At 41.5% G+C, this 24,381-nt stretch overlaps 1 protein-coding gene across 14 annotated transcripts in view; it reads right to left on the bottom strand.

Moving 5' to 3' along the window:
• GPATCH2L (G-patch domain containing 2 like) overlaps positions 1 to 24,362 on the bottom strand; it is a 32,886-nt gene extending 8,524 nt beyond the window's left edge. The window contains exons 1-9 of one of the 14 annotated variants that reach the window (XM_041411302.1): positions 24,300 to 24,362; positions 23,503 to 23,648; positions 22,727 to 23,397; positions 16,447 to 16,511; positions 12,942 to 13,118; positions 12,418 to 12,497; positions 10,155 to 10,222; positions 9,297 to 9,336; positions 7,072 to 7,157 (exon numbers count right to left, since the gene is read on the bottom strand). In XM_041411302.1, coding sequence (XP_041267236.1) covers positions 7,072 to 7,157; positions 9,297 to 9,336; positions 10,155 to 10,222; positions 12,418 to 12,497; positions 12,942 to 13,118; positions 16,447 to 16,511; positions 22,727 to 23,385 — 1,175 coding nt within the window. In that variant the 5' untranslated portion in view covers positions 23,386 to 23,397; positions 23,503 to 23,648; positions 24,300 to 24,362. The other 13 variants (XM_041411139.1, XM_041411561.1, XM_041411473.1 and 10 more) reach the window with 13 other exon arrangements.
• Positions 24,363 to 24,381: the final 19 nt, after the last annotated feature.

Below are 24,381 nucleotides of genomic sequence, written 5' to 3'. Positions count from 1 at the left end.
TTGTGCATGACTATTACAGTGGCTATACAGTGTTTTAACATAGCTTTAACCATGTATTTGCAAACATCTAAACACATGTAGACTGAAGAAAAGATTCAGTTTTTTATTTTGCATCAGTGCCAAGTATTAGATTACTAACTGCAAGACTATTATATAATTGTATATAATAATCCAATTAATTTTAAATAATGTAGCAACAAAATTTTTAAATGCTCCCTTTTTAATTTTATGAACTTACACCAACATTAGTCAGTTGATCCTAGGTGGAGAAGCACTATGGACTAGGAAAGAAGTATGTACTATCATTTCAAAGAGACCTTATGCAATTTTTCCCAGCTCACAAATGTTACAGCTAGATTTTGCATAAAAGCTCCTGGCTCTCAGGTACATACTTGAACATCTACCCTTACCTGATGATTACACAAGGGGTAAAAAAAAGAAAAATGAAAACAGAAGAATCTCAAAATCCCTTCTTGTAGCGCAAGTAAAGGCAAATCATACTTCAGTTGAAGATTACTAGCAAGAATGCTGTATGTAGTAGCCCCACCTCTAAGATACAAAGGCTCAGAGGTCATAAATTGTCTCTGTAACATGTTTATGTTTTTATTTCAGGTTTATCCCTTATTGATCACCCACACTTCAGTTAGTAAATCAGGAACCTATTGATTAGTCACTGGCTCTGACTGACCCAGTGGTAAAAGTGTCATTTCAAGTGGATGGTGCACTTTACAGGCACCATAAATCTGCACGGAATCTGCAGGTGGTACGTACCTTGGGAGAGAGAAGAGCACAAGACTACATTCAGGAATGATAGTCTTCATTAAGGCCTGGACAGAAAGGATGTCTGAGGTATAACTTATGAAATATGGAGGTTTTTGGTAGATGGCACACTTTTCAATGTACATTTCTAATCACTAGCTTGCATGAAGGTCTATATCAGCGAGATAACAGAATTCGTGAATCCCAGTTTAACAGCAGACTCCTATAGACTCCTACAAACACCACCACTAGGAAAGTCAAGTCAAGGATATGCACAGCATCCAACACAGCAGTGACTAGGCTAAACTATAAAATGTGAAAATATCCCAAGATGCAATGATGAATCAGTTCTCCTTCCAAAGCTGAATTTTAACAACTCTTCTGAACAGTTAGAAATTACTCTAAAGTAGACTAGAACAGGAAAGGCTGACAGAAAATGCATTATTTGTCACAGCCTTCTGTGAAGAAGTTTGAGACCAGAACTTTGTGAGATGAAAGATCTGGGCCTAAACTTACAAAGTAGAATAGGACATACACTGTCCTTACTAGACTTCAATCTCTTCTGCTAAGCCTCCATGCTTTCTTCAATTTTGCATAAACAGTAATGAGAAAATAATTTCCTGGTTTCTTTTGGACTATGACAGGTTTATCATAAGAAAAAAACAAAGTTGCAGTGCTTAGTCACAGATGGATCTGCCAGGTGACCAGAGACTAACATGAAAACGTAGTTTACAATCTAGAAATAACAGAAATTCTAACCCTGGAAGAAAAAAAGGAGAACACATTTACAAAAACAAATCAGCATCAAAAATGTGGCTGTTTTGTTGGCTGCAATATATTCAACTCACACAGCAGTCACTGCCAGGAGTTAGTGAATGAAAAATTACACATATATAGGAAAAATGGCTTTCAACAATATGAAAAGTCTGTAGTGTCTTTTTGACAGTAATAATATGTTTTGTAATGACAAACTAATGGAATTATTCAGGAAATACTTTTTGTCTTTTGTTTTTAACATAGTACTTATGGTACCCAGTTCTGCATGCAGGCAATGCTGGAGAAAAACGAGGTTTTGTTATGCAGAAAGATTAAATTCATGGTAGTCTCTAATGTGTCAGAAGTAATGCTTCCTTTCATTTCTTTTCCACATATTTATTCTATGATTTTATTTACATGATTTTTAATGATCAGTGCTTGCATACACAGGACTCCCATCTCACTGCTACAGTTTGAGATGACCGTGCACTGGAGCTTGCCACTATTTTACATCTACCACAGTATTTCAACAGAAAATTAGGACTGGCAATATAATCTGTGGGAGACAATACTGAGCACAAGCAGACACTAGTCCACAAAGAATCTTACTGAACAGCATCAGGACCCTGAAAATTTCACTGTCTGTGAAGTCTAAATTGTAGCATAAAGTCCACTCTTAAAATTCAGGGTAAAAGCCAGCCCAATCTTGCAACAAAGGTCTCTGAAAAGGCCATACAGAGCTAAATGTGACAACGTGTGGCCTTCTTGGAGGCAAGAGGCACACTGCACACTTGTGGGTGTATGCCTCTCACTGTCATCTCACATCATCCAGCTTGTCTGCTTACACTCTTTATTCTAACCCTATCCTCAGAAGAAGCAAAGCACATGGATTATACAGTGAGAGGCAGTCATTAGTCTACTGCTATAAAAACAAGGGATGTTATTATCCTCATGTTAAAGTGAATGTTAATAGAGACTGCCTTTTAACAAAGATACTGCTACTAAAACTCCACACAACCCAGCTGCTGCTGTTGTGATGCTTTATTCAGAGCAAACACAAGCCAAATGAAAGGCTCTTTCTCTAAGCCCTGAGGTGTTACCTGAGGCTGTTGATGGTGGCTTCACAAAATTAATAGTAAAAGCAGAATTCTTCCTCTTCTTTGACTACAGAGCCAGCTGGGCACCAGTCTAATCTGCACATAACATGCGTAAATCAATACAAGCTGCTCATCCTATCTGCATGCAAAGCTCCCACACGCACAAGTGGTTCTTGCTATCACATCCCAGTGTAGATATTCCCAATGCACAGCAGTCTCCTATGCCCTGCAGAGCCTCTTGGGAAGGTTTCTAGAGCACATTTTCAGATTCCAAAATCTCTAATAGGTCAGCTCACTTCTTCAATCATCCAAATCTCATAGATCTTAAACAGCAGCAGTCTCTTCCCCAAGTAAGCATTATAATGATGTGGCAATTTCATTCCTAAAAGTCTGCATGTGGCAAATGCAAGTGAATGCATTTTCTTCTTGTTTTCCATGTGAGCACTCTAAACAGCGATGTGATCCCATATATTATATCCCCTATTTTCACACTGAATCACACTGTAACTGTGCCAGAAAGACTCCTACTGTTTGCCAGATCTGCTGAGTACGCAGATTTGAAATAGCAAGTAAAAAAGAAAAAATTCTGAAGCCAAGGGGAATTTATTTTTCACACCAGAGAATTAGGATTCATCAAAATGGGAATATTAGGCCCCAGTCAACTGCATGTGACACTAGGTTGATAGCTGCTGTTCATTGCATGCCTGTCAGAAGAATTCAGTTATATTCCCAACTGGAATGTTAGCCAGGCTTTAGCAAAGGAAGACATGAAAATCCTCTAGGTAAATGGAAAAAGAGTAAAAAAATAGAGAGAAAGGTTGCCTACAATGAACTGGATACTGTCCTGCTCAAGCAGGAAAGTATGAAATTGTGGACATCTGTTCACTCCTTCAGCTGCCTCAGAAAAGGCCTGACCTTGCAGGCAATCCCTGTACTTCCACATGCTTGGGTAAGAGGCAGAAATATCAAGATCTCTGTGTACAGATGCAGATGTGACAGAACAATATTTATTTTCACACTTCTAGAGCCGCAACTGAAATTTGAGACATTCAAGTGTGTTCAATTTAACAGCACCACCAAACCCAGAGCATGAGGCAACTGGCAGTAAATGAGGAGATCACTCATGCCTCTACATCTTTATGCCATGTTCCAGGCAAGGTGACAGACTTGCTTCTAAATCAGATTAAACTTTAGATTCACAGTTAGTATTAACAGAGTACATGCAAAGCAATTTTCTTTATCTGTGTTGTTCAAAAGTCTAAAACAATCCTTCAAGTCTCCACCTTCAACATCTGTTTGCCATCCAAGGTCCACTTTTCCTATGACCTCCAGTGGGAACATTTAATTGCTTTTTTTCACTCATAATCCTGTTTTCAAGGCTAGGCAAATAATAAACGACATTAGGGACAATTTATCTTCTACCTTCCTCTCTTATTCTGCCTGCTATTCAAATCAAAGGGAACACTGGTTCTAGGCTCTTCTGAAACTCTTATGCCTGCCTCAAGGGAATAGCATTCCATCAATCAACAACCTACAACATCTTCTCAGCTACAGAATATTGAATAACCAACATCTAATAAAATATTCAACTTCAGCCTATACAAAATCCTCTTAAGTAGAAGAAGCTCCACAACAAAATTCTGTTCAGACTGCTCCTCCCAGAGAGGCAAACAGGCCAAGGGAAAGAGGAAGGATCCCTTGAGTTGCCTGTGTAAGTCTCTACTTGCTTGCTTTCAGCAGTCTGCATCATGAAGTCAAAACCTTAACAGACAAGACATGATTAGCAAACGTTTTGTGCTCTTAAAGGAGAGTAATTATAGGCATGTGAAAAAAGAAGAGATCCCTGAGGTACTCTTCCTTGCATGCCTCCCGAGAGGCAGCAGGGCCATTAAAAATTCCATGATGAAGAGGAAAAACAGTCTGGGAACAGCCAGGAGGCAATACAGCAAATTAATACACCAGCCATCCCTAGGGAAGACTGCAAGAAAGCAGAAAACTCTCCTTGCTTCACAAAATAAAATTATACCACTAATGATAACAGTCACCACACACACAAAACTGCTTCTAATGATGGGTGTGAAATTCCCAGTGCTGTGCATACACTTTGAATGAAAGCTCTTCTCATCACAGACATAAATCAAGAAAGGTAGTGTAGGATTTATACTGCCTTTCAAATAAGGCTTCCCAAGGAACCTTCTACATAGGCTTGTCAGTGTCAAGGAGGAGGTTCTTTCTCAATCCTCAGCTGCATTCAGTATTCTGGCCTTCAGCTCTGCTTAAGCAAAAGTACTGGGTTACCAGTCTTCCAGGTAAACTGCACTAAAATCCACCAGTGAGACAAAGAAAACAGTTCCATAGCAGAGAAAGACTCCATTTGGTAATTATACTCCACTGGACACACTCTGTGATAGCAGAAACAAAGCAGAGAAAGGAGATTTTGCACAGCACAACAAGCATCAGGTTGAAGAAACTGGATGGTCACAACATCAAGACCATGTCTTTTCTAATATGTTTCATATTATTTGAGAGGATTTGCTTCCTACACACAAACATCCCATTCTGGTTAAGTTCAGAGCAGAACTTCTGCAGGATGAGGTGCAAGCTGTTAGAAGCTTCCTGAAGCACAAACTACTGAAATTGATTCCATACATGGCAAAAGCAGGAGATGTTAACTGGGGCAATAGCTTGTCAGAGCTTACAGAGATCAGCTGAACCTCCTGTAAGAAAATGGACTACTAACAAGTGTGCTTGGCATGTAAAGCTAAGAACTACTATCAAGAGGATGTTTCTCTGAAGGAACAATCTCCTTCTGTGCCCTTAGCAGCATCTTTACATGAAGGAAACTCCTTGTACCAAAGAGTTCAATGCTTGCCACATACATGGAGCCACATTCATTCTTTTCATATTTCTTTCTCTTATAAAGGTTCTTGAGCACATTTCACACTAAAATAGGAACTATTTTCTCAAATTCCAGGCATTTAAAAACACGATTGCATCTGGGATGGTACAATTTCTCTGTCAACTCAGTAACAATTCATGAGTGATTATGTCTGTCAGAACACCAGCCACCTGTTCATTAAAGGAAGGAACCAAGCATATATATTAACTGGTTAACTAGACAATACACCCACAAAAACCTAGCAAACACAATCCCTCCAGGTTTAGAAATCCATTGCAAAGAACTTGGCTTTGCAAAGGGCCTTCACTGACCATCATAAAGGTAGAAATTTTGCCCAGTTTGAATTTGCAAGCAGTATTTGTCCAGCTCACCTTTCTGGAAGACAAACTTCTATAAAGCACCAAGTAAGACACTGGAGGCAAAAGAAAGGCTATCCTAGCCGAAAATGAAGAGACCTTTCAATCTTCTTGCTTCACAGAGAGAAAACATCCCCAGAGTGGGGCAAAAGCACAGAAAAGAATCAATTTGCTGATGCACAATCTTCTGAATTCCTTTTATTCTCATCCAGTTGAACATTTAAGAGCTGGTTTCTTCCTCCCTCCCCTTTTCCAGCTTTAACATGCTGGCTACAGCAGCATGAGGTCATGGTGCGACATCGCAAAATTCCCTGCAGAAGCCAGTGGGAAGAGAGGCTTTGCTGGGTGGGTGCCAAGCTTCTCTTCAGACACATACAACCTTAGTACATTTTTCATGCTCTATTTGCTAATTAACAAGGGAAAGAAAGCCATGAAGCTGAAAGTCCAGACATTTCTTTCAGATTGGGCCCCTGGTACAAGCACATAAGCAGAACTGTGTCAAAAGCAAGGCCTTGCCTACTTGCACAGAAAAAGAGCTCAAGGGCACCTTACCTTTAGACAGTCACCTGCAGCACAAAAACAGGAGTCACCTCTAAGGCCAACACTTGAATTTAATTTAGGATTAGTCAGCAGAAGGTGCCTGAATAGTATATTAACCCAAACTATGGAGACTCAAATATACCTAACATCCAGCCAAACCAGATCTAAATTTCAGCTGTTGCTACAGAGAGGTATCAAACTACTAGAGGTCACCTCAGGTGAGTTCTTGATCTGCTCAGAGGGTCTATTTTAGACACCTAGGATAGCAAAATGCTTCAGCATGTCACCTACACCAGTTTGTCAGCATTTTCCCTCTCATCTTGTTCCAATTTTAATAGTGGGCAATGATACTATGTCCATTTGTATCTATAAAACAGACTTACAGCAACTCATTGCACATTGCAAAACACATTGCAGTTATTTCTAAAGGAACAGTGTGTTCTGCCTGTCTGTCATACACTGTTTGATATACTGTAAGCACTTAGTTCATTGAAATTCTCAAATAAACTGCATTGCTATATTTTGTGCTAAGTTTGGGCATGGACTTCCCAGGGAAAAGTACATTAAGTTACAGGTCCATTGCTGTTCAGATCACACAGTACTACTGAAGACATCCAGGAGAGGGAAGAGAGACAACCCCAAGGAAGCAGAGCAAGGGAGTTACCTGGCAGTGCAGTGTGCTGGTGAGCATCTTCGGTGGGAAGCATCAGCAAGCACATCCAGAGAGTACAGAGGAGATAATGGATTGAACTGGAAAGTCAAGAGATTTTATTTAAGCAAAGCATTAAAAGAAATAGTGTCCAGATAAAGCTCCTCATTTCTGTTCTGTTCACACAGTATAAGGAGACTTTCAGCTGTCCACATAGTAGAAGGAGACCTTTCTGGCACCTCAAGGGGTAAGACCAGATGAGAACAGACCAAAGGCTAGCACAAAGGGTGAAACAGCAAATCTGATAACCACCTTCTCACAACAGACAGCCTCAGCACACTCCTCTTCCACCTTGCATTATTAAAAATGCTGGTTGATTAAGAGCATAAGTGCTCTATTGCTGCATGCTGTGAGAAAAAAAATCTACCTCTCTTTCAGAAAGCCTCTTGTCTACCTTCACATTGCAGAGAAAAAAGTCACTGTTATGAATTGTGCAAGCACAGAGCAGCTCCTGTATTCCCAAGGGCTGTGTACATCACTGAAACAGACCTCTAGAAGACTCAGACCCACCAGGTTAAGTTCACAATGAGCACTCAATTCATTCCACGGCAAGTTAGTTGCTCCTTCACTCCTCTCCAACCTCACAAGCTGTCTCTGCAAACTGCTTAAAACAAATTTTTGAAACAATGCATGGTCAGGCTACTCTAAGATACTCTGTTAGACATACACTAGACAAATCTTGAGGGCATCAAACCTGTGCAAGACAGCTTGTTGTACAAAATACAATGGCCAGGATTTTTAATGGTCAGGACAGAAATGGAATAAACTGATCAATCAATGCATGGAACAAATTTTGCTCAATATGTAAATAGAAGCTTTAGACTGGTAGTTTCTCTGGGGTACCTGCTTTATACTTCCATTCGGCATTTCTTCTTTATTTATAATTCACACCTCAAGCACGAAATGAATTTCCATCTGCTTTGCAAAGTGCTACAGCAATCTCCAGAACACTTTTCTTGTATTACTAGGATTACTGATGCATTTTTAAATAAGGACAAAGAAACAATCCACACCTGTAGCTGGACTCCTCATACAAGCTGTCTGCAACTTCAAAACTCAGTACTAGTACCTTTACCCTCCACCTTTCTGAGAAACAAGATGCACCACAAAGCTGCTGCTATCAGGGAGCACCTCCTTGAGTGGGACTGCTTGTTTACTGTCAGTAACACTGCAACTGCACAGCAGGGAAAATCACAAGGAACTCTCTGTTACTGGAATGGCTGACTCAAGTTCATTTGAGAAAAACAAAAGTTACTTACTTTTGGTCATTTTAAAGCTTATGTAGTTACTCTTATCTTTAGATAAGAGTATTATTATAGCAATATAAAAGCAATCTGTAAAATGTTCTCACTAATGGAAAATACACAATTGCACAAAGGCTTGAAAATTATTTCTTGCCATATATGCATTTTTAGCCACCTGAAAGGTAAAAAAAAAAAAATCAGTCCTACTGTTCACCAACCATAAAACAACTCATATAGGAATAGAAAGGAGTGTGCATGGCCAGGAGCACTGCTACAACACGACTGCTCAAACGGAAGAGTGGTTTTTTTGCTCTTTGCTATCAAGAACCTGAGCTTTTATATCTTAAAGTAAAAAAAAAAAACCTCTTAGCACTGAAGCTAAGAAAGACTTAGTGGAGAATATAAAAGTGCACACACAAGAGTTTCAGTTACAAGAATGCCTATTTCTCTTGCTTATCACCTCTTACATTTTCCTGTTACAGCTATTTAACTACATAATTTAAGCTCACCATTTTTTCCCTTCTCTGTGGATGAGACTATCAGGTAGAAGCCTGAGCCAAACAAGGCAAAACAAAGCAGAAAAAAATGTAAAAAGAGAAAAATGTCCAATTCTTCTGTAATTTTGAGAGGCTAAAGCTCCTCCTGTCAAGAGGCATTTTCCCTCCTACTCAGAAGGGATGGCAAACACTAACCTGAAACAGGGAGATAAATAAAAGGAGTTCCTGAGCTATCCAATTTAAATAGACAATACAATGCCCAGGAAAGGGGTTGTGTTCAAAGTCCAGAAGACACCAGTCAACAAAATGAGAAGGGACGGGACTGCCTTACCTCAAGTGCACAGGCCACAGTGTGTGGGAAATCAGAAGCCAGCACTGTGTTCTTTCTAGAGAGAAGGAAACCAAGAAAATAAAAAAAAGAAAAGCAGAGTCTTCTTACCTGGTTGCGATCTCTCTTCCCCATGGATGGTAACCAAAAACTGGAAGGAGGCAGAGTCGAAAGGACAGGTGGGCACAATGCCAAGGAACAAACATAGGGGGGAAAAAAGCAGGGTTGGGGATAAGAAAACAACGGGAAGGGAAGAACAAAGATGGAGGGAGAAGGAAAAAGATTAAACATCATCAGGAGTCATATTAAAAACAACAAATTTCAGATCAAGGAAGAAAATTAGGTATCAACAGCTGGTGAAGGCTGGACCCACTGCACTAAAGTCAAGACATGCATGCCATCCTCATCTACCCATTCCCCAGAACAGCATTAGGGAGATGCCAAAGGATAAGCACCAAGACTATTTCTAGTGCTGACTACAATATAAATGCACTAATTGTGGAAGGAGATATAACACCAAAAAAAGAAAAAGTAATTTCACAGCTGCCTTGTCAGCATCATTTCTGCAGTCTGGGTATGCTTCCATAGTACAGCTCCACAAAGAAGCATTTTAATAAACGAACATATGGGGCTCAGTCTTCTCTTAATGTCCAAAAGATCTGTAGTTACTGCAACGGCACATTATAAGGGAGGATGAAAAAAAAAATGGACTGCACAAGAGAGCATTTGAGTAGCGTCCACACACTGGGGCAGCCTTACACAAACATACATATATATATATATAAAAAAAACAAAGGGGAAGTCAGCCATTAAGGGTAAGAAAACAGAGAAGCCATCAGTAGAATACTGTCTCCCATTCCACAGGTTATGCTTAACTGCCCACCCAGTTCTTCATGTTCTTCACCCCCAGAAGGGAAGAGCTCTTCTTCCCTTCCCAAAGTTGCATACACCAACCGTTAAGGGCCTTACTCTTTCTGGCGCGGATCATTAACAATATGACCCAGCCGCTCGGTGCCCAGAGTGCTCATGGAGGTCTCCTGAAACACAAAGACAGGCAAAAGGTTGCAAACTCTCACACAGTGAGCAGAGAATAGCTTGCTGCTGCCAGTAAGAACAAATCTTACTCCCCTAGGTCACATCCTTTCCTTACCAGCCTCCTCTCAGCTAAACATGTTCACTCCTTCCTTTTAGAACTTCACCTGAGATGATTTAACTAATTAGAATGGCAGAAAATAATTCAATTTTATTTATGAGGCTTGCTTTTTATTTTTAGTGATGATATTGCTTGCAGAGGGGCACACCACAAACTGGACTAGAACAAAGTATGCAGCACAAGGATGCATGAGGGCAGGAGAAATGGCTGGGAAGTGCTTCATTCCATGTTACTGGGGTCAGTTGGGCTAGAAACAGGCTGAGACAGGACACTACACTGTTCCATTAACAGTGGAGACTCATCAACCACCAGTGAATAAATTAAGGAGTGAAAGCATGATGCTTTTGCCCTTTCTAAAAGCAGCAATTCAGCAGCAGGACCTCTAGCAACTAAAGAAAAGGCAGATCCTGGGAGAAAGGGCTTGCTCTGGGAGCATATTGCTTCCTGCAAGATGCTGCCCTGAGTATGTGCTCAATGCTGGCATACACGTACACACACAGCCTGAAGCACCAGCTGTTCACATCTGCATAGCAACTGCCTCCAAGAAAGAAGCAGACTTTTCAGCAAGGGGCTCAAGATGAGGGCAAAAGTCTTCCACGGGTAAGGTTCGTTTATGCCAGGTATATAGGCAAAACACACTAACGTTTGGGGGCAGCTGTAGCAGCAGGGGTGAAAGAAAGATGGGCTATTTGTTACAGCAGGAAAATTATTAACTTAAAGTGCCATAATGTTTAAATTTACAGTTTATTACTGTGTAAATTACAAGCCGTACTTTTGGTAATTAGCAGCTCGCTGGCGGGGAGCTCTGAATGAAACTCATTATTTATGATTACAATTTCGAGAGAGATGGGGAAGGGGGAGCAGTGACCTCCACTGCAAATGACAAAGATCCCTTTAAGGTGATGAAGATGAATTAAACAAGTAAATATTATCCTTCTCATTTGGATCATTAGAGGTGTGCCGCCAGGCCCAGTCACTTGCAGGTGGCCTCAGGAACCCTAGGTAAAGTCAGTTTCTTGCCAGCTGAGGATTCATATTTTGAATGCCGGCTACAATTAAGCAAGGTGAGTGGAAGAAAGAAGGGGCAGACAAGGATCTTTCAAGTATGACTGAACAGAAGGCAGCTGTTGCACTCCTCTAGACTCCGGCCCCCCTAACACGGCTTGTTAGCAGACTACAGCCAGCCAGCTCAGAACTTATGCTAATGTTTTCAAAAGTACAGAGCACATCACAATAAAAAGAAAAGCCAAACACAGCCAACACCTTCCTTCTCAGAACCACCTCTTACAACAAACAGCAGTGCTCAATACTGCATGATGCAGACCCAGCCAGGTGTACCACTCTCTTTTAGACAGACATCTGCAAAGTAGACAGACATCTGCAAAGTATTGTTTGTTCTATTAGAGAAAGGACTGATATGTTGTTTGGTGTTTTCCCTATATATAATAAAACTACATAATAAGTCAAGAGCTTTGGGCAGATTTGCCTCCATGTACTGCATATACCTTTTTACTCTCCCGTCTTCCCACTAAAAATGCAACTGCTAAAACCACCTTCCTTTGCTGCCATTCATATCAGTCTTCTTCCCTATATAAAATTTGGCCTTCCTTCACCTTTGAGGCACATCTCTGCCCTTGTAGTCTCAGATGAGCATGCACAAGTCTCATGCCATCATCATTTTCCCTTACATTCTGTCTAAATCTTCTTGATATTTATGCTCCCTGACATTCTTCTTCAGTCCTCCTTTCATACAGCTTTCAGCGCTGATCAGCTGTCTTTGCCACTCCAAATGTGCCTTAAAATCCACTTAGTCGCTCAATCATCATCTGACAGTCAAAGCAGTTAAACAAATCAAACAACACATGAAACAAAAAATATACAGGACAACTTTCTGCAGAAAACAATTTCGTGGTATCTTATAATAGTACTTCAAAGCAGTTAAACAAATCAAACAACACATGAAACAAAAAATATACAGGACAACTTTCTGCAGAAAACAATTGCGTGGTATCTTATAACAGTACTTCAGGAATGACCAGAATTTGAAATACAAAATTACCATCTTTCAAAAGGGCATACCTTGCCAACCAGCCTCCTTCGACCTTTACGGAGACAACGGGCGGCAGCTCCTGGAAGGCGATTCAGGCGAGCATGAAATCCTGAAAACCAAAGGCAGAAAAACTGAGCAATGAACACAGAAGATACCTCCTGAAAAAGCCACCAGGGAAAATGCCTTAGTTCAGTAATCAAATCAGATCCTCTGTCTCTTGTTTTTCAGTCTCAAAGATGTAGATATGCCAGTTCATTCACAAATCAAATAAAACCCTTACATTTAAAAAAAGAAAGACTGCCCATGGGCAGCTGGTATGACTATTTCAGTAAACTCGCCAATAATGCAGCTTTTTCTTAACTGGATCTTTAAAAAAAAAAAAAAAAAAACCAAAACAAAACCAATCACCAATACCATAAAAAAAAAAAAAAAAAAAAAAAAAAACAAACAAAAAAACCAATCACCAATACCAGTTTAAATGCAACACCTATGAAAAGAATCTACTCTTGCCATCCTATCACAAGTTCTCAAACACAATTCCTTATGGACTCACCTCTCTGAGCTGGCTGTGAGGGCAAAAGGAAGGTGGAAACAGAGAGCTTGTCCAGGCCTGAGTCAATCCTCTCCACTTCAGATCGGTGATCAGCTCCCCACTTGGGAAGAAGGTTGGGGACAGTGAATCCTGGAACACACTCCCCTTCATAAAACCAATCACTTTGCTCATCATCTCCTAAAGAAATAGGATGGAATTAGCCACAAATAACATCAAGGTACCCTGGGACATTTCCTCAAAATACTAAAAGTAGGCATATCTGAATGTGAAACAGTTGAAGTCTCATTAGGAATTCATTCTTGGAGCGCCTTATATTTGTATTCAGTTTCAATGATCCTCAGTAACTATGGGGCCTCACTAAACGCTTTAAACTATCCAACTCATCAGTCTCCAGAATTTCCCTATAGAACAAAGCCCCTTTATAGACATGCCTAGGGCAGGTTTAGCACTCTGTTGCTACTGCATCTCATCAACCCTAGTTCAATGTTGTGTGATGTCTTATGCAGAACTCTTTCTCTGAAGTAATTACTGTGACACCAGTAGAGGCCAGTCATTTGGCACATGTTATAGGCTGTCACAGAAGAAACTTCACAAGAGGGGAAGACCAGGCTCACAGAGTAAGCAAAAGAAACATACTGATGAGAAGGACCCTTAGCCTCCTAAGACAGCAGCTAAGACAAAAACACATAATTATCAGAAATGGTCACTCTGAGTGTAAGTACTAACCATGCTGTGAGTTGCTCTCAATCAACTTCTTGTAATCTCTAAGGACTACAAACCCTTTGGAAAACTAAGGCGGCAACAACAGAAGTCATGACCAAAGTCTCCACAGAGCTGGGTCGCTGTATTTAATGCAGCTGCAGTCTAAAACTGAACTGCATCAGACACTGTTCATAGTAAATATGTCTGGCCAGAAATTCCCTAAGAGCAGTAGCACATGAGCAGCGTTTGAAAAAAAAGCAGGAGAGCAAAGAACCTGACACATGTAGCATTTCAGTAGCCCAACTCACAAACAGTCCCATGTAATTGCAAGGCACTTCATCTTGGAGCTTAAAAAACTAACACACCTACCTTAGGGAAAATTCCCATTTGCCTACCATTAAGTCTCAACTCAAGCATCCCCACTTACTCTCCTTTCCTCACTGACTTACATTGTTCCTGACCAAAGCCCATTATGTCTACTCACACATCTTGCACAAAAAAGTAAAAAACCTCATCCTAGTAAGAATGCTGCAATCCTGCACATAACAGAAGAAGCAACACACAAAACCAACTCTGACCAGCAATAGGGAGGACAGCCAGAACACTTTATCCCAAAGCTCTGACATTGTTTTTTATGTCATGCATCAAGTTGACGTACGAGTTTTATCTTAAAGTATAAAAATCCCATCTCCACTTCATAGCAAATTAAAACTAAGTAACGTAGAATAGTTCTTCTAAGAGATCTTAATTTGTGCAAAACTACTCCCAGAAATTTGAGCATAGTGCCCTGTCTACCTCAAAGTTTGTCTGTTGCCACAAGACAAACTTTAACCATCAGCATCATATGTTAATATTCAGTAATTTTCACTGTGAAAAATCCCCATGCATGTAACAAATATAAAACCAAAAAAACCCACGTCTACAATCAAATTGTGAACTTTAGTATCATTTTCTGCTCACAGAAGCATGCTGGTATGTGCAGCTGCAAAGATGATTTATTTAATTAGCAACAGCATAAATTTTGCATGATGCAACCTCAAAAGAAGGAAGGAAAACCCCTGCATTTATTTAAGAATGCTGCCAGATTATGTTTCCCATTATTCAGCCTGTAATTTTGCTGGAAAACTATTTATAAGCTGATGACCTGTGACAAAAAAAAAATTGTGCTCTCACCATCTCACTGACATGGAAAGCTGTTGTTTTTTTATTTATTTGATGACTAAGAATTGTCAAGGAAAAAAAAGGAAAATTAGGTATTTTTTATTTAGTCTGAAAGTGCAACAATATTTTTAACCCTTTTAACATAACTGTAAGCTAAAACATCTTGGCCAGAAAGCTATCACAGTATCAACTGTTTCAACAGAGAGAGACCTGATGACAAGGATGCCAAACCTCTACTCTTACCTGGACAGGGAAGGCTGTAATTGGACGTTATTAATTTATCTAAGTCATATTTCTACATATTTCTGTATATTGAGCATCCTACTTCTAGCAGCAGCCAAAAATTGATGTCTAAAACAGGGTATAAAATCAGGGCAAGTTTATAGGGCAAGCATATAGACATATACACTACCTCTACCCAGTCTCCATCAATCTTGTCTCAGGTGATGAAGTAAAACACTTCAGTCACCACTCTGCTTTGTCATCTAATATAAAAGTTCACTAATTTCACAAGCTCAATAATTTCAGCTCCCCCTGAATAATCATCAGTAAAAAGAGAAGGCAAAACATTCTACTTTTCTGTTGCCTTTGAAGAACCAGAGTCTGGAAATAGTTATTTTTCAGCAAAGGTCAAAGCTGATGTTTGAAATTCCTGCTCTTAAGCAAAGTATTATACTCCACTAAGATCACAGATTGGTCCTACAGCCTAAAACACCACCAGAAAACACAAAAGCGTGTTTGCTATCATTGTGCTGCTTCACACAGGTACCTGGGCCATTAACAAGCTAGTGGAAGCAGCATATCCTATTGAGCTACTGGGGCTACTTCCTTTAGCACTCGTATTCCCAGAAGAGATCTCATCCAAATCTTAGCTCGTGAAATGTGACAGAATCAGAGTGCACAGAATTGCAGGTCTCTAGGGTCACATTCCACGTGCTCCAAATATAATAGTCCTCAATGCCTATGTGCCTGCTACAACCTGTTTCATACTTACTTCTGCCATCAACTGAGCACTGTGCTGTGGCTGATAAATAAAACCAGATTGCACTTCACACTCAAAACTCCTAAGATATCATTTCTACAACAGACATTGAAAATACAATGTTCAATGTTCAACTAATGCCCACAAGACCAAGGGAGGAACACATATTTAAAGAAATATCACATATTACCATCATCTTCTTAGCACAGTCTATTAGGTGACTTGTCAGTATTAACTAATTTTTTCCCATCTTCTCTTCCTGCCCATAGAGAAAACAACTAACAGATTTCAGGCACTAATGGTATGCAGACAACCCTTAAAACACCTAGAGAAACAAATCATAAGCTGTGTTTTTTTCATTATGAAGAGCTCTCACATTCCTCTTGTATGTCTGTGCCTTCCCACAATAACAGTTTCTTATATTGCAAATGTTATGGATCTGATACACAAAGTATTTCATTAGAAAAAGTGTAGTGTTATGAAAATCATACATTTGTAGCCCTTATCTCATTGCTTAACTTCTAACCACTCCCTGCAACTGGTTTTTCTTCACACAATTCCCTCCCTGTCTCTCTTCAAACATAGATCTTTCTTTGCATTTGTAAGGAAAGCAAGGAACTCCCTAGCAAAGCAAGAGGAAAATCACAGGACATCTGTTACCTTGGCGGCCTTCATCATTGGTAAACAGGCCAGTATCACTGCTGCTGCAAACACTGCTGGTTTCACTGGAACAAAAACAGAGAAAAAAGCATGGTTACAATTGCAACAGGCACAATACAAAAACCACTCTACTGCATTTTACTACCTTCTCCAAGACCAAAATGCTTTACATGTCTCACAAAAAACTGAATTTCAGCTACATGACTGGCTCTAGAACAGAACGTAACTGCTTTCCCTTCACACTTACCAATGCTGCATCACTTGAAAAAGAGTAGAATCCTGCATCTAGTTTAGTTCTAAGTTATCAAGAAGTAATTAATAAAATGGCATTTGCCTCAGGTACTAGAATTAATAACCTAATTATGGCATCATCTGAAATACTCACCAGGAAATTAAGCGCAGTTAAAAACACTGTCCTTGGGTACTTAACTGAAAACCCTCCTAAGTTTTCTATTTCAAATTACTTTTCCTCAAAAATGTTACACTGTCACACAAATAGCCTTTCCCCCCTGCCTGAAACTTTTATGTGGAGTAAAGAGCAGCTGTGACACTTACAAGTCTCCAACTAAATACCTGAGCACAGCACGACTTGCTGCTGCTGAATGCAACCTTGTCATAGCATGCTTTGCATTCGCTGAAGCAGTTAGAGAAGATGTAATTCTTGAACAAAAGAACAGAGCTAGAAATTAATGTGTAGAAAGCCATTAATTGACTTGCAAAGGTTGACGAATATTTGTAGCAGAAGTACCTGCTCACGTCAGTCCCAAGCATCTGAAAGCTTGAATGCTGACTTGAACTCATTCCTTGGACACTTCAGGCAGTACTTCCTCTGCTTTAGCTGAGAGATACTAGGACAAGCAGAAAGTACTTACTGCCTACTCCCTGAGCACTAAGACCTTAGATGTGAACACCAGGTGTAAGTCAGCACTAGAATCAGTCTCCAATCAGGGAATGCTGTTTGAAAGTATCTCTGGATGCCTCTCTTCCAGGGAAACTGGATCATACTAGAGATTACACAGGAAACCCCTGATTTACAAGGCTGAATAATGAGGGACCACAAAATACATCATTCCAAAGAACTGCAGGCACAGAATAAAACTCTCTTTTGTGAGCATATTGTTGTTCTTAGAAAATGCACTCTAAAGTACAGTCAAGTCAACACATCATGCTGGATATCTAAAATTCTGCATCTTCATCATTGTATAAAGGCCATTTATAACTAAAGGATGAACGATCTATACACCATCCTCACCTTACAGCATGCAAGTTAATATCAAATTCCAAATTAATCCATTACAAAGCCTGACCATGCATTCATCCTCCCACATATATACCACAGCAATTAAGGCCAAGGACTGAGAACCATGAATTAATTGTTTCATCCCAAGCTCTCCTACCAACTGACTGTACGACCCTGGACCAATCTCTTAGCGTGCCTGCTTTCCCTTTTGATAGCTTGGATAAACAGTCCTCACAAGCTGCAGATGTGAGGACCAAGTGACTGCTTCATAAGGTTTTTAACATCCTCAGAGGAAAGGTGCCTGAGAAAGGAAAAAGCATTGACAAGCATCCAGGTCATATTAACAGTACTTTATAAGCATCCTGTTGCACTGAGAGCTCTTTAGCTCCTTACAGATAAGCATCACTGACAGTGCTTTACACGAAGAAACTTTCTGAAGGGATTTCACCCTCTTCACTACCCCTTTTACACTGCAGGGCTGAACACAAGCTAGGCTCCTGTGCAGGCCTTTCTGCAGGTCCAGTAAGCACTGATTAATGACCTCCACTTGCAAAGGAGGCTACTTACCTTAACCATTAAATAATGAATGCTATTGATCCGACAAGCTACTGCTATAGAGTGTTATTGATCACCCAATCTTTGGTTAAAATGGTCCTCATTTAGCAATTTCACTGTCGCAAACACCTGAAGCAAAGCATGCTTATAATTAAATAGTTTGGGGGAGTTAAACTGAGAGCTGATGGACAGAGATCTCAGGTTTTCCCCATTTATTCTTTTGCCTGAGCTATTGTTTGTGTCAGGAGGGATATTGATTTTCTATAAAAATAAGAAAACAAGAGGCACCGAGGGGCTGCAGAAGGTCAGCTGGGCTGGAGAAGGAGGGGAAGCGGAACACTCTGTCTTTGTCACTTGCCTTCCAGGAGAGAGGAATTTTTTTTTTTTTAATGGAGAGACTGGCCTCCAATTCATCAGCTTAGTCAGACTCATGAATGCAACTGCAGACTGTCATCAAAGCAGCTCCCTTCCAAAGGGTAAAGCAACTTAACTGCATATTCAAGATGAGCGATGGTCACATTCTTAGACCAGAGCATTGTACTGGTTTTGGCTGGCAGAGAGTTAAATTTTTCTCATAGTAGCACTTTGGTTCTGTATTTTGGATTTGTGACCAGTGTTGATAACACAGGGATGTTTTAGTTATTGCTGATCACTGCCCACACAGTGCCAAGGCTTTCTCACACTGCCCTGACAGTGAGCAGGCTGGAGGTGCACAAGAAGATGGGAGGGAACACAGGCTGAACAACAGACCCTGGCTGACCACAGTGATATCCCACATCATATAATGTCGTGCTTAGCAATAAAAGCTGGGAAAAAGAAGAATGAAGCCAGGGACATTTGGAGTTGTGGTGTTTGTCTTCCCAAATGTTAAAAATGATGGAGTTCTGCATTCCCGGAGATGGCTGAACACCTGCCTGCTGACAGGAAGTAGCAAATTCCTTATTTTGCTTTGCTTGCACACTATAGCTTTTTCTTTACCTACTAAATCAACTTTACCTAAAGCTGAGAGTTTTTTCACTTTTACTCTTCCATTTTTCTCCCTCATCCCTTCAGGGGAGTGGCTTTATGGAGCTAAGCTGCCTATCCACGTTAAACCACAACAAACACATCAGCATTAAGCCAGTGAAATCTCACATTGACCCTCTCATTGGCAGGTCAGCTGAATCCCAGGTTTGAAAAAGTCACAGAAAGAGTTTTGGTACTTGAAAACAGATGAGACCAACTGCATATTTTTCACAAGTAAACACACTACTCAAAGAGATTTTTAGACAGTTCTTGTGCTATGGTTTGTTCTGCCCTCAAACCAAACCCAGACCATTCTGGAAGTACTCAGTTTAGATCAACAAGAGAAAAAACTTCAGCACTCAATATATAATTTGCCTTTGTTTTATTATGGCTGCAGAGAATCTCAAAACATTTAGGGACAGAAAGGCATATTACTTCTAACAGTCTTAGGAGCTAATTGTCACCTTTCCACAAGTATACAAATGACTGCTTAAACAAAAACTTGTTTCCTTTGTTGTTTCCACAGTTATTTATAGATCAGGCATTGGGTCATGGATTCAGAACCATCATCATTTCCTTATTGTGTTCCTGCACATCCATCCTTCTCTCAATTTATGTTCACCTTTTGCCATATTTGGCAAACAATTTCAAAGATTTCATTATATGCACACTTGAATCACAATACTGCAGCTCATCTTCCTCCAGGAAAGGACTGGGCATAGTCCCACAAACAAACCAGGAAAAAACCATTTCCTTGTTAAGAACCCAATCCAAGACTTTCTCAGTGAATGGGAGTTTATCAACTGAATAAACAGGTCTTTGACCTGACTTAGGATAAGGAGCCTTCTAGAAAGCAGAGAAAATACAGGTTATTCAGTGCTTACAGAGTCATTCCTGCATAACAAACCAAAGAAATTGCCAGTGTAGGGGAGCAAAAAGAAGGTTAAAAAAAAGCCATTCTGAAAACAGAACTTAGTTTGTTTGAAAACCCATTTCGTTTTGTCACATTCCCTACTGCCAGAGGAGTGAACAGTGGTGGAACCAGTTCAGTATGAAGGTTTTGTAAATCACCAGATCATCACAGATTGCTTACAAGTCTCACAAGCAGCATCAGTCACCTTTCGTCCCATCAGCTTGTGATGGCAACCACACCATTTGCTCTCCCAGGCATCCAATTTTCTTCTCCTTTCCTCAGGATATGCCCTTGTCATACATCTGTGAAAAGTACTTCTCTTACTGTACCAGAAAAAACAGCTAGAGCGCAGTGGGAGTGAGGCAAACACAGGCAGTTTCACTGTGCTGCCAGCAGCAAAGAGCTATATTTAGAGCAGCAGAGACCACAGCATGATCCTTCGCTGCTGTGAGGGATACTCCGCAGCGAAGAGGGCTGTACGTATTACTGCCTCCAACTGGGGCCCTCCCTAGTGAGTCACAGCACAGATCACACATGTGGTGTTGGAGAGGTCAAATATTCCATGCACTAGCTTTCCAGAGAGAATCACAAGGATTTGGCAGCAGATGGTAAGTGTCATTTGATGCATACACTTGCACAATAATTAGTCTGAGAGCAAGGGACAACTGAGACAGAACAAAGCCATCTCCCAGCATGGTCCTCAAGTAACAGTCTGGATACAGCTCTTTATTTACTCTTTCCAAAGCTGGCACAAATAAAGGCTGGATGAAAGCCTGCTGGTTTAAGTTCAAGTCTGACATGATGGAACAGACTGGCTGGTGTTGAAAAAACCAACTCAAGGAACACTGTCCATCACTGCCAGATCTAGTAAGGGTATCTCTCAGTCCATCACCACTGACATGCACTATTCAGGAGCTACTTAGCACGCTTCTTTTCCTGGACTACTAGCAAACAGCTCTGAGAAGATAAAACTAATTTAACAACTAGCAACAAAAGGTTTCCATTCTCAAGTTTATTGTAAAGCCCCACTTCACACCCACTTTTTAGCAACAACAGCCACTGTTAAAATAAAAAAGTGACCCCACTGTAAGAGTTACATACTACAGATCACAACTGACCCAGTTAAAATGCAATAGTGGTTCCCTGGACCACAGTGAGGACTTACTATAACCTAAGCTTTTCACAGGGTGCCAGAAAACACCACTGAGAAGTTTGCAATTCCAGCTATTACCCACAAAGCTGTAATAATGAAATGCCACCTGTCCTCTCTGACAAACTACAGGATTTAGACTGTCACAACACTTAACTGAACCTCAACATATGAACAATCATACTGTATCAAAGAGTTAGACTTTTCAAATCCACCCTCCTCTGACAGCGACTACTACAGTGGTTGAGAAAAGAACATGAGAGCACGACAAACACAGACTTCCCTGTATGCTCCTCTAGCTTTTAGAAGTCAGCAGTTTAAGGACTTCCTGAGTGGGATCTTTCATCTGGCCTGTAATGTTTAACAGCCCCTGACATGCCTATACTCCACATCTCCCTTTTGAATGTATTTAAATTTTGACCTCTAAAATGTCCTGCAGTAGAGAGCTCCAGACCTCATCTTTCATAAAAAATAATACGTTTTGTTTGTTTTAAATGGCTCCTCAATGTCTGCTGTTTTTACACAATGACAATTAGAAAATCAGCGATCACATTTGCTTTTTGTATGCTATTCATTAAGAAATTTCCTCCAATGAATTCTCAGCAGTTGCCTTTTTTCTAACCTGAAAAATCTCTTCTGACAGAAGCAGTTTTATGATCCCAAACCTTAGACAGAGAGAATAAAAGTCACAGTTGGGGAAGAAAATTCCCAAGGGCAACGCAAATTTAGACCATGACATTTACATGTCACATTTTAATCACTTGTATGTGATTCTGCCACAAATTCATCAAAGTTCTCCAAAACTGGACACCAAGACATCAGACTCCACTGTTTGCACAGGCTTATTCTGTAAGTAACATAAGTTCCCCTCAACTTCTTCATCGTCTCACCACATTTTCCCCATAGCTAAGCTTTGACGATCAGGTCAAGAGCAGAAATGTAGAACTGCAAGGTAGACTGAGGTTCACACAGTACCTGCACAGAGGGCCAGCAGTAATGATGGGAGATCTGATCTGTTTTCTACTACTACTACTTAAATAAGTGCTGAAAATAAGGAACTGTGATCAGCTCGTATCAATCACGCAACACAAGTGCCAGTTGGGGGTTTAGTCCCGGAACCACCGGCCACAAGCATGCCACGTTGTAGCTGCAAGGCCACTGACATTGCAGTGGACTCTTTGTGTAACAGGAGCCAGAAACCTACCAGCTTACCAACTTTCCTGGGTCATCATACAATACTGACAGGAAAGACTTTGAAAAAGTCTACATTTTAGAAGCAGCTGAGAGATTTCTCACCTTCACAAAAAGAGCAGCACTGAATAATTTTAAGAACTTCATAAAGCAAGGCACAGCATTTACAAGCAGCTGCAAGCAAGGCAGCCATCTGACTAGCACAGGGAAGAAACTGAGATCTCACCATTCCGACATGTTTTCATCTGAACCCTGTTTCTGATCATCGGCTTCACACTCCATCCGCTCCTTCCTTCCCCCCTTGCTGAGGAAGGGCCTGTTCTCTCCTGACTCGCAAAGGCCATGACTGGATGATGTCCAAGGGGCATTCTCTTTCCAGCGTGAAAGACGCTGTTTCTTGGCTGACTTGAACCTGCAGCCCCTCTCACAGTTCCACTCTGACACCCTGAGCTTTTGCTGGAGACTGGCAGCCACCTCCGATGTCACACGTTTGACTTTCCGCCGGCGCCTGAGAGGTCGGCAGGGTGCATTCTCTGTAAAGGAGTCTGACTCATGCCACAAGTGTTGCTTGCTCCTCAGGGTGGCACTAAGAGCTGGATGCCGTTTGACCACCGCCATGTCATCAGAGTCACTGAAATTAGCTGTCAGCACCTCACGGCAATCCTTGACAGCTTCGTCCAAGCTCGACTCTGAGGCCTCGCTGTAGCAGCAGGCATGTTCTGCCTGGTGGGTGAAGTCTGAGCGTCGTTTACGACCCCGTCTCTTGCGAAGCTGACGCCGCTGCTGCCGTGGGCTTAGCGCCATCTCTTCCCATAGCTCATCCAGTTTGTTTTGCTCTGAAGTCTGCTCTAAAGCTGAGGCCAAGTCGTGCACCAGCTCATCCATTGGCAATGCCTACTAAAAATGACAATAATTAGCACCAGACATAAATACTGCTGTCAACATATCTCTGGACTGTAGTGTGCTATACCCTTTGTAACATTAAAGGAGTTAGACACTTACTTTGAAGTTACCTGGGAGGAGCCAATGCAGGACTACTGCTGCTTCCTAGGCTGACACTTCTTCTTTCTGCAAGGGTTAAATCCCTCTTCTAGCCATGGTGGCACATATCTCCCTCTACTGCAGCAGTTGGGTTGACTGCTCTGTGTCTGAAAAGGCCTTAAAGTTCATCTTTTGTGGTGAAGCAGCATGCTTAATTACACATCCCAACGGGTATGGAAGCCGGCGACTAGTTTTTGCTACCTGGCATCAGTAAAGCAACAGAGAAGGATCAGCCTGCTTGACAAACAGATTGAGTCTTCCAAAAAGTAGACAAGCAGCAAAGCTGGGAGTAAAGCAGATGGTAAAACAGGTAGTTTGCAAGCCAGCATCACTTCAGCTGTAAAGCAAGGCGCGCGGGACCCTGGGCTCCTTAGAACAGGGTGTAGGAGACCAAGCCTCAACTCCTACTGCCGAAAAATACCACCCCTACACCTCAGGGCTGTCAGTGCGCCAATCCCAAAGTCCTGGCCAAATCCCTCATCTCACAATACCCCTCTCCCTACCCGTGCCTTGCAGGCGTCGGGTTTCTCTCCCCACCCGCACCCGGGGCTCAGAAACACCCGCACCTCCAGCCCGGTGAGCTACCCACTGCCGCAGGCCGCCTCCCTCAGCGACCCGGCCGCACTGACTCCCTCCTCTAGCGAGACGCCGTTGCTTCTGCCCGACAACCCCCAGCTTCACCGGGAAACGCCGGGAAAACTGTCCTCACCAACCCGGACGCGCAGCCTCCCGCCGGGCCTCCCCGCGACCCCGCTCACCGGCCAGCGCCCCGCTCGCCAGCCCCGCGTCAGCGCCGCTTCCGGCCTCCCCGGGCCACTTCCTCCGCCCGCCCCGCCTGCG

Source organism: Onychostruthus taczanowskii, unplaced genomic scaffold, assembly GCF_017590055.1.
Source record: "Onychostruthus taczanowskii isolate IOZ18803 unplaced genomic scaffold, ASM1759005v1 scaffold1, whole genome shotgun sequence".
NCBI classification, from domain to species: domain Eukaryota; kingdom Metazoa; phylum Chordata; class Aves; order Passeriformes; family Passeridae; genus Onychostruthus; species Onychostruthus taczanowskii.
This window is presented reverse-complemented; position numbering and strand designations above follow the sequence as displayed.